At 47.7% G+C, this 10,984-nt stretch overlaps 1 protein-coding gene across 1 annotated transcript in view; it reads right to left on the minus strand.

The window, feature by feature from the left end:
• The window catches only part of ABCA4 (ATP binding cassette subfamily A member 4), a gene marked incomplete at its 5' end in the record, with an annotated part of 130,323 nt that extends 123,221 nt beyond the window's left edge, over positions 1 to 7,102 (minus strand). Inside the window, one exon of the mRNA XM_080655604.1 lies at positions 7,037 to 7,102. Coding sequence (XP_080511730.1) covers positions 7,037 to 7,102 — 66 coding nt within the window. The remainder of the gene's footprint in view (positions 1 to 7,036) is intronic.
• Positions 7,103 to 10,984: the final 3,882 nt, after the last annotated feature.

Below are 10,984 nucleotides of genomic sequence, written 5' to 3' on the forward strand. Positions count from 1 at the left end.
AAAGGAGGAAGGGCTGAGCCTCTTCCCCAGGGAGCCTATCTCATTGTTAACACTGCTCTTCCCAGACCAGCACAACTGTTCCCACAGCAGCCCACACTTCCAGTCTCTTGTCATTCATCATATGTGAGGGTCACTACTCTTTCATGTATGTGGATCCCTCACTGACTGTATGCTTCCCGAGTTCAAGGACCACATCTATCCTCATCTACTGTGATTCTAGCACCCAACACAGGTTCCCAATAAATACGAATGCGTGAGTCTTTGTCGAGACTGGTCTGGGAGGCTCCCCCAGAAATGCTGGAGGTGACACAGAGGCTCAGTTCCCCAATGGTCTTCAGATTTAACAAACTGCACTGCTCCACACCTTCCATCCCAGGTCCTCCTTGTCACTGAGTCAGGTTGGGGAGCAAGTCTGGCAAGATAATGATGTAATAGGTGCAATCAATTAAACCAGTTGTTGTTCCTGGTATTTTTACCAAGAAAATGACAACCAGTTCAGATTCTGCACATTAGATTCTTCGTAAAACAACTGCCTGCAACCTTGGCTTTCTATCAAGTAAGCCAGCCTCTTTCCATGGAGCAAGTCTATCTGGGAGTAGTCCAGTGTGTTAGACATTGATGCTGGCTTGGGAATGGGAAGATCTGGGTTAAGAATCACGGTTGCTCTTGCCTAATTTCCAAGTCTCAGTTTTCTCATCCGTTGAATGGGACCATTTTGTCCTACAGTTTACACTGAGGATTAAGAGTGTGTCAGTACTGAGGTTTATACCTGGCTCTGCTCCCCATTAGCTGTGTGACATTTAGTAAGATGTTCAACTTTGTGCCTCAGGGTCTCATCTGGAACCTGGTAGGTGATGCCAGGACTCGTCTTCCAGAGCAGTTGTGAGGGTAAAATAAATTCACGTGTGAAACATGGAAAACAAATTCTGGCCCCAGGTAACTAACATTCAATAAACACAAGCCATTTACTATTGACTCACTTCTCACAAGGACCTCAGGGGCACTGTGGGTGACAGGAGGTTGTAAAGGCTAAAGAGCCAGGAGATAAAATTAAAATTATCTGCAAGCTCTTAGGCCTCCACTCACATTCATGTTTCCTCCCTTTCTCCCTTTCTAGGTTCAGAACAGCCCATTTGCCAGTTTGAAAATGTGGGGCCTCCTGAGAAACTAACCACCCCCTGCCCACTGCTCCATATGTTAGGGGGCTGGGACCAGGGGAGGGAACAGCCAGCCTGGCCTACCTGTTCCACAGGTAAAATTCCCAAGCCCAAGCTCATGCATCTCAGTCCTCTTCATAATGTTAGTCACATGCCTTGGCCAGTTTGGCTCAGTGGATAGAGCATTGGCCTATGAACTGAAGGGTCCTGGGTTCGACTCTGGTCAAGGGCATGTGCCTCGGTTGCAGGCCCAATCCTTGGCCCCAGTCTGGGTGCATGTGGGAGGCAACCAATCTTTCTCACTTCGATGTTTCTCTCTCTCTGTCTCTCTCCCTCCCTTCCACTCTCTCTAAAAAAATCAATGGAAAAAAATATCCTCGGGTGAGGATTAACACATACACACACACACACACACACACACACACCAAAAAACAATGTTAGTCACATACTCTCTCATTTACCTACACCCTCGCTCCCTCACTCCCTCACTCATCTGTGTGTTTATGGAGTTCCTGGTCTTTGCAAGGCATTGTGGTGTAAAGTCCTCTCACCAGTGGGGCTCAGATCAGAATTCTCCATTCCTCCTCCATTCCTTGCCTGGCCCTAGGACAAGTGCAGCTTTGCAGGTGTTCCTGTTAACCCAGTCTCTGAGGTAGGGCTGCTGTTCTCAGCCTGTAATCCCTGCCCCTCACACGACCTCCTTGGCTGACCCAGATCTGCAGCTCTCGTGTGTCTGCGTGCTGGAATCATGTGGGAAGCCTTGGCGAGCCCATATCAATCACACCAGCACCCCCGATCCTGAGACATCAGTTTGGTTTTATTGTTTTGTTTTTAACACTCTCAGGTAATTCCAGTGTGCAGCTGGGGCTGGCCACCGCTGGCCTAGGTAGTGGTTGGTAATCTTTGAAAACATTTGTTGAGAGGTCAGTGTTATTGCTCTAACTCCGTGAGCGTTTGTTTTGGAGGGACTGCTTTCACACTTCGCTCCCTGCAAAAAGACCACCAGCAATTCTTTTCCTGCCTGGCAGCTCCTCACAACAACCTCTTCTCCCTCCCCCAGAGTCGTGCTCAGCACCCTGGCCCCAGAGCGGCATCCTTGTCCTTGATGCTCTACTGTGCAGGGCATACCCTAGGGAGAAATTCCACAGCATAATTAAAAACATGTTTTCAGAGCAGCTCTGCCTACCCCCACCCCTTCCCTTTAAACATGTCTGTAGCTTTAATTAAGCCCAGCCAAACTCAGGAGGGGCTGGTGGAAATTTCCCCCCTAAACTGGTATTTCCTGGTTCAATGTATTTTTTGCTTCCCCTCCCCCTCTCTTTACCACTCAACCTACTTGGGGGAAGAGGGGTCCCAGGGAAGACAGAGTTGTGCTTGTTGTTTTAAATCTTGGCAAGTTAGATTTTTTCCCCTCCTACTCTGTTTTCAATCTAACAGTGGTAGATTGAAATGGGCTGGGGATTCTCCCTTCTGCACTCAGAGCCCAGATGGGATTGTTAGCCTGGATGAATATGACCCAGGACTTCCCTGTACCTGACTGGTTCTCCTAGCCCAGTGGTCAGCAAACTCATTAGTCAACAGAGCCAAATATCAACAGTACAACGATTGAAATTTCTTTTGAGAGCCACATTTTTTAAACTTAAACTTCTTCTAACGCCACTTCTTCAGAATAGACTCGCCCAGGCCGTGGTATTTTGTGGAAGAGCCACACTCAAGGGGCCAAAGAGCTCCATGTGGCTCGAGAGCCGCAGTTTGCCGACCACGGTCCTAGCCTAACGCTTGGCCTGGGACCAAAGGCCATAGCTGTACCCAGTGCCCAGGTCTGGGGTCCTGGAAATGATCAGCCCCTAGCAGGTCTCCCCCAAATATCCTACCCTGACATGAAAGCTGGGACTGGGGAATGCCACCAAGAGGCCCTTAGGCTGTGAGTTCTCAGGGGCAAGATACAAACCTAAGGATCTTTATTAACACCTCCCGGCCAGGGCCTGGCCCATCACAAATGTGGGTGGTTGTTCATTTGTCCCGGGCAGTGCGAGATCTCTTGTCATTGAACATACCCGTCGTAGGGATGAATTCTTCGAGAAGTCTTCTCTCATCTGCTCCCATCCCTGTTTCTCCTCTGAGTGCCTAGAACTCATCCTCAACTCCCATCCCAGGCTTTATTCTATTCCACTGTTGCTCATGTTATCTTGCTTAGTAAAATTGTGGCTGGCTCTAAATCCCATGAGAGCAGGGGTTGTGCCTACCTCACCTGGCCATATAGGATGTGTAGGGTTTTCCAGGCCCAGTGTCAGTTTACATCTGTCGTCCTGGTGTGATTGTTAGTAGGTTAATAGGCCCCGTTCACTTTCCTAACTGCCTTGGTTTGGGGGCAGAATGAGATGGCCACCCTATCTTTATGGTCTCCATGGCCAGACTATTAGGAAGGACTTAATACCTGGGGACAGTGTGGGGTAACGACCATGTCTGCCTGTCCCGGAGTCCCAGGTACTCCTCCCCTAGTCAGTCATTAACCTTCCCAGAAGCCTCAGTGACCTCATCAATGTGGGGGGTACAATGGTGTCTCTCGGGGACTCCAGGTGAGGATTAACTGAGGAGACAATACAGTGCCAGGCACTTAGGAATCCTATCTAATAAAAGAGTAGTATGCAGATTGACCATCACTCCAACACACAAGATGGCTGCCCCCATGTGGTCAAAGATCCTGCCCCCATGTGGACACAAGATGGCCACCACAAGATAGCCAGCAGGGGAGGGCAGTTGGGAGGGACCAGGCCTGCAAAGGAGGGCAGTTGGGGGCGATCAAGCCTGCTGGGGAGGGCAGTTAGGGGTGACCCGGCCGGCAGAGGAGGGAAGTTGGGGGTTACTGGGTCTGCAGGGAAGGGCAGTTGGGAGGGACCAAGGCCTGTAGGGGAGAGCAGTTAGGGGGGACCCAGGTCTGCAGGGGAGGGCAGTTAGGAGTGACCAGGCCTGCAGGGGAGGGCAGTTAGAGGTGACCAGGCCTGCAGGGGAAGGCAGTTAGGGGCAAACAGGCTGGCAGGGGAGCAGTTAGGCATTGATCAGGCTGGCAAGGGAGTGGTTAGGGGGTGATCAGGCTGGCAGGCAGAAGTGGTTAGGGGCAATCAGGAAGGAAAGCAGACAAGCAGTTGGGAGCCAGCAGTCCTGGATTGTGAGAGGGATGTCCGACTGCCCGTTTAGGCCCGTGCAGGCTGGGCTGAGGGACACCCTTCCCCGCCCCCCATGAATTTCGTGCACCGGGCCTCTAGTACTTAATAAATGTTAACAGAAGAAGAAAAAAAAGGGAGGAAGGGATATCTGAAGATTTTTATCTTATGCCCTCAGGGATTGGGAGGAGAGGAATGGGGAAAATTGGTATCTGTGTTTGCTCCTGCTCATAATAGTAAACACCCAAAACCATAGAAGTTTGAAAATTTTAAAACCTAGGAGTTGAGTTATGGGCTGAGTTGTTGTACTTTTTTCTTTTTTTTTCTTAGAGTCACCATCTGTGGAGGCAGAAACTTCCAGAAGAACCAAAAGCTTAGGGGAGGATCCACAGACCCCCCTCAGAGATAAAGAGGGCTGTGGAGGATGCCTCCACCTTTCCCAGGCATCTGTAAATTCCTGGAATGTGTCAGCAGTGGGAAGTGGGCTGGAGGTACATCAGACAAGAGATTTCAATTTCTAGGCCATCAGAATGGCATCAAAGGAATGTCAGCCTAGACTAGGTCATCCTGGGAGATTCCCCAGCCAAGGTCTTCAGCCCGGATGGCTCCATCTCACCTGAGAGGGGCTGTCAGTGTGCTTCTCCCCGAGGAGTGGAGAAGACAGAATCCCTGACCAGAGGACACCTACCACACCAGGGAAGGGAACAGAGACTGCGAAGGGCTCTGAGCCAAATCCTGTCTTTGCAAATAGGGGCAATCTCTGTAGCAGCAACATGCTTGCCACAGGCATGGAATCATTTCAGGCCAGCAGCCACGGTCCTCGGGTATACTTTTGGATGGCCACAAAGAGCACATTGAGAGTAAAATTAAGTGAGGATCTTAATTTCTTACTTAAAAGAGAGAGGGAGGAGGGAAAACCGTTGCATACTGGCTTTTCCTTCACGTTCCACAGACTGCCATGCATGCAGGGATTGTGGACTGTGATTTTCTTGTTTGCCATTGTGTACCCAGCACCCGGCACAGTACCTGACGACTGTTAAGTATTTGTTAATTCAAGGAACAAATGAATGAATTTAACAATGAGTCTTGTTTGAACGTTGCCTGTATTCTTTCTAGAGGGGAAGCTCTCAGAAGCAAGGGATTGAGTCTCTGAGTACTGTTAGCACTTGGCTCCTGGGGGCAACTAATGACTTGAATGCCGATTTGAAAAGTCACCCCGGCTTTGCCAGGGACGTTTCCCACAGATGAGTAGCTCTCACTCCGTTTCCCCTCTGCCTCCCCGAGTCCTGTCTAAATCACTCAGAAAAGGACCATCCTTGCGCATGGTTGGAATGCCTCTTGCTCCCTTTTGTGCTGGTTATTAAGCAATAGTCCCTCAGTCCAAACCCGCCAGCCAGCCAGGGCTTCCTCCTCATGGGTCCGGACCTGAGACCAGGCACAGAGCCCCAGCAGCAGCCTCACGGCACCCCTTCCTCACAGGCTGAGCCTCAGCCCCACCGACCTCTGCTCTGTGTTTCCAAGACTTAATCCCGCTTTCCCCCCTTTGTTCTCTCAGCTGCAACTGTGCCACTGCTACCTCCATGACACCTGGGAGTTCTCTTTTACCCTCTCAGTTACCAACTGTGTGCATAGCAAACACCTTTTTAGAGTAAATTCTCTCTGACTGAGACACTTCAAATGTGCCACCGTTGGCCCCCTTCCTTCTCTCACATTCCTTCCAACACCCAGGAAAACCCTGTCCTGCCTGCGTGAACCCACCTTGAATCAGGACTTGAAACAAATCCATTCTCTTCCTCCTCACATCAGATTTTCCTCCCTGCCCTTCTGTCTTGCCTGGCTCCAGTCTTTCTAAGCTCAGCTCTGCCCACTCCCCGACGCTCCCCGCTTCTTCTTTCAGCTCCATTAGTCGTTGTTAGTCATTTGACATTGGCATGACTCTGCAAGCCTGTAGCATAGTGCATGCTTCCCTAGAGTTATATATTTAAAACATACTCTGGAGTTTCCCAGCTGGACCAGAGGTGAGTCCTGGGTGGAATCTGTGTCTTATGCTTCCCTGGTCCAGCAGCCCGGTGTCTGCTCACTGAAAGGGCTCGGTGAACGGCTGTGATGGTTAGTTAGTAGGGTTGTATCTCACTGGAGCTAAGTCACCGTCATATAAGATGTACGGTTGTTCTTTGCACACTACGGAAGAAACAAATGTGTCGGTTTAACTGTCACTTGCGTGTGAGCCGCGTCCCAATCTCAGGAACGTGAAAATGTGAAACCCAGTGTGCCTCGCAGAATCAACGGCTCTATCTCTGGGCGCAGAAGCTCTGGGAGAGCGTTGTTTTCTGTTGAGCCTACTCTCCAGGACTTAGGTCCTTCCCACTGCACAGCATGGATGCTCAAGGGTGTGTGGACTGGACTGGCACGTTTAAAAACTGGGCCAGGGCGAGGGATGGGTGGGCAATGGATCCATAGGCAGGGAGGGCAAAAGAAGACTGCAATGTGACCGTGCTGAGCTGTGGGTGGAAAATGTCCTCCTTAGGACAGGGAAGCATGTCAGAGCGGCTCACAGAGCCGCCAGCCGGTTGACCACTGCTTCGGTGCTGAGTGGCCACCAGCCCATCCATGGTTCACCCTCCCCACCCCCCTCCACCCGCTGTCCCACCCCACGCTCTCCACCTGTTTATCGGCCCCACACCTCACTCTGAGACCACACGCTGCACCTGTTACCTTTTGCCTTTTCCGCAGGGTCCAGTTCTTCCAGAGCAGAAGCTGGATCTGCCTCGCGAAGCCCATGCTGGTGACCACGGGAGACCAGATCACGCAGAGCGTCCGAGGCTCTGGGAAGCAATGGGCATAAATGCCGCCAGAGCACCTCCGGCTCAGGCTGTGTCCTTCTCTGGGTGATTAAAGGCTACTTTCCCCTAGCAAAGCAGAATCCCTTTTAATTATGCATAAGCCTTTGCCGAGGAAAGCAAGCGGACACTCTGCTGGCTCCTTTTTAAGAAGAGAAGGAGAACCCTAAAGACACAAATGGCTGAACACTAAGCCAGATGGGGGCCGGTTGTGGGGGTGGGGAGGTCATTTTATGGGAAACCAAGATCCTCCGGGTCCCCCCTCCATCAGAGGGTGCTGGGACTCTCTGACCTTAAAATGTGAGATAAAAGCTCTTTGCATTAATATAGGCTAGGCTTTGGCCTCCACCATAGCTGCTCTGAGCCAGCACCCAGGGTTCGATGGCCCCTGTCACCTCCACCAACCCACGTGCCAGATCTCAGATGATCTCTCCCCTTTGTAGCCATTATCTTGCTCTAAAGTGACTTTAGGTAGCTATTGGGGGGCATCTCTGAGCTTAGCAGATGGTGAATGGTTTTTATCTCCTGTGCTAAAATTGATGGGCAAGTCGTGCCTACCTGGAGCTGTGCTGGAAAAGTCACTGGCAGTGCCCAGGCTCAGCGGGACAGAGCCCATGGCTGACCAGCCACATCTGATGCAGGCTGTGCCTGAGAAAACACTGCAGGTGTGCCAGCTACTGTCACCCCAGCTCGCAGTGGGGTGCTACTGGGTGAATGTGTCCTCTGGAGTTGGATCCATGATCCTGAGGGACATCACAACTACAAGACACCCTGGTACTTCACCACTGGAAACTTTTAGTCTCTACCTTCTCAGATCAGAAGTTGCTTCTCTTTGAAAGATTCTAGACCCTTGAGACCTACAGATGGTGGAGGAGAGCCACAGAGAAGGAGTGGATGTGGACTTCAAGGGGTTCATGATCTGGTTGCAGACATGCGACAGGAACTGAGAGAAACGAAGGGGTGTGTGATGGAAACTGTGAGGGGGTACAGGCTGTGCATGGTGGGGCTCCCAAAAAGAGGGTTTCCTCTTAAGAAATCAAAAAGGCTTTTTTTTTTTTTGGCAGGTGGTTTCTTTAAAGATAGGCTTTGATGCATCACAAAATAACATTTTATGGTATTTTTATGGTTTACAAACTGCTTTTGCATGCGTTATGTCATTTTACCCTCCCTACAGGCAGATCATCACTCTGTTTTTTCAGAGGAGGAACCTGAAGCCTTGTGGGGTTAAATACTTTGCTCAGGGTCACACATGACAACACTGAGTTCCAGCCATTTAAATCCCATACAGAGACAGGGAGGCAGGAATAGCTTATCCTGCCCAAAGAAACCATAAGAAGTGAAGCAAGGCTCGAGTGCAGCGTGTGGATGAAGTGCTGAGAAAAGAGGCTAGAATGGGGAAACAGGGACCAGGCTCAAGAACTGATGATTATTATGGACTCGATCGAGGTTTCCTGAGCACCTGCGAAGTGATCTCTGAGTGACCCACGGGTGCAGGGCACCCACAAACAGAAGCAAGCCCAGTGCAGAATCATTCAGATCTCATTACAGGCTAAAGAGCCTGGGTTTTATCATGCAGAGGCAATGGCAGATTTTAGCCCAGGGGCTGCCAAGAGTAGTAAGTTCACACTTGCAGCGGCATCAGATGGAGGGGGGAAGCAGAGAGTTGGCGCAAAGGCAGTAACAGAGGAGGGACTGAAGTGAAAGAAGGAAAGAGATACAGTGGCTTATTGGAAGTAGGTGATAAAAAGAGAAGAAGTCAGCTAGAATGACTGGGGTTTAGAGCTTGGCTGGCTGAATAGTGAGATGGTGAGAACTGGGGACAGTGCCAGAGGAGGGTCCTGGGGACTGGGAGGAAGTAGGAGAGAAGATAGGCTTGCGTTTGACATCTTGACTTTGAGATCCCTATGAGGATATATGACTGGAGCTATTCAGCGGGCAGTTCTGGGGTGGAGACACAGATTTGGGAATGATTAGCATATACATTAAGCCCTGGAAGTGATTAAGCAGATTCTCCAGGGACAATGAACTTGGAGAGTATCTGGGGTCACTGAGGGGGAGTTACAGCTGGTGAAGGACTATGTCTCCCGCCAAATTCCCAAAGGGAAAAAAGTTGTAGTCAGCAGATACCAGCTATATAAATTGTGTTCTGCCACAGTTTTAAAAATAATCCATTTTCCATTAAGTTACAAAGGAAAAACTTAAACTATGAGCACTTAGTTATCATTTAATTGATGATATTCCAATAGCATAATTTCCATCTAATGGAAGTTCTTGCCTGAACAAATGTTTGTTGATGTTGACACTCTTTGTTACTGTGGTAAAAATATACATAACATAAAACTTACCATTTTAACCATTTTAAAGTGTATAGTTCAGAAGTGTTAAGTACACTCATTCACATTGTTGTCCAACTATCACCACTATCCATTACCAGAACTTTTTCATCTTGCAAAATTGAAACTCTGCACCCATTGAACAATAACGCCCCATTCCTTTCTCCCTCTGTCCCCGATAACCACCATCCTACTTTCTTTCTCTATGAATTAAACTACTCTAGATAACCACATAAATCAAGTATGATTATTTGTTCTTTTGCATCTAGCCTATTTCATTTTGCATAATCTTCAAGGTTCATCCATGTTGTAGCAAGTGTCAGAATTTTTTTCCTTTTCAAGGCCAAATAATAGTTCATTGTATACATTTGTCATATTTTTTGGATCCATCCACTGATCCAAAGTCAGCTGAGCTGTTTCCACCTCTTGTCAATAATGCTGCTATGAACACGAGCCCACAAATATCTGTTCAAGTCTCTGCTTCCAGTCTTTTGGGATATACACCCAGAAGAGGAATTGCTGGATCAAATGGTAATTCTATTTCATTTTTAGGAACTACCATATTGTTTTTTATAACAGCAATAAAATTTCACATTTCCATCTGTAGTGCACAAGGGTTCGAATTTCTCCACATCTTCACCAACTTGCTATATTCTGGTTTTCATTTTGTTTTAGAATAATGGGTGTGAAATGGTATCTCATTGTGATTTTGATTTGCATTTCCCTAATGATTAGTGATGTTGAGGACACTTATTCTTTAAATATTATAGCTCTATTTAAGTTTGAATTTTCTCTCCTACATAACTACAGTTGTTTAAAAATTGTCAAAATGAAAGCCTGTGTTCACAGTTATTTCAAATATTTCTGAGAATATGAATGGTGCTAATAACTGCATATTTTATTCTAATGGTTATCACCAGTAACAGTAATTCAGCGATTTTTAACTAGTGTGCCACAGGAATGTTTAAAACATGTAATACCTGAATATTTACTCTTTTCCCTTAGATTATAAAAAAAAAAATTACAACAGTCAACGCAACAATAGCCGTATGGTGTGAATGAATCAAAATTATACCTTTTTTATTTTTTCGCCAGAATGGAAAAAACATTTTTTTTGGTGTGCCACAGAATTTTAGTAATTAGTTTATGTGTACCATGAAATAGAAAAGGTTGAAAATCGCTGCACTAATTGGTTGAGGTAAATCTGGACTTGATGTAAATGTATAGAATGCTGTGGTTTCAGGCTAGAACCCCACACATGGAAAATTATGAAGTCAAGTGATGAGCCATATCAACCCATATTTATCTTCATAAGTACAAATAAGCAAAGATGAATGGTGATATTTTTAAGATTTTGCTATTTCTGTTTCTGAGAGTTGAAATGCAATGTTATCAAGGAGGAGACATTTTGTTACTTCTACCAGTTATGCTGCCAACAAAAATTCAGTAGTGGAAAAAATATATAGTTAAAAAATTCTATTTGGAAAAAT

This window comes from Plecotus auritus (assembly GCF_963455305.1).
Source record: "Plecotus auritus genome assembly, chromosome: 2".
Taxonomy (NCBI): domain Eukaryota; kingdom Metazoa; phylum Chordata; class Mammalia; order Chiroptera; family Vespertilionidae; genus Plecotus; species Plecotus auritus.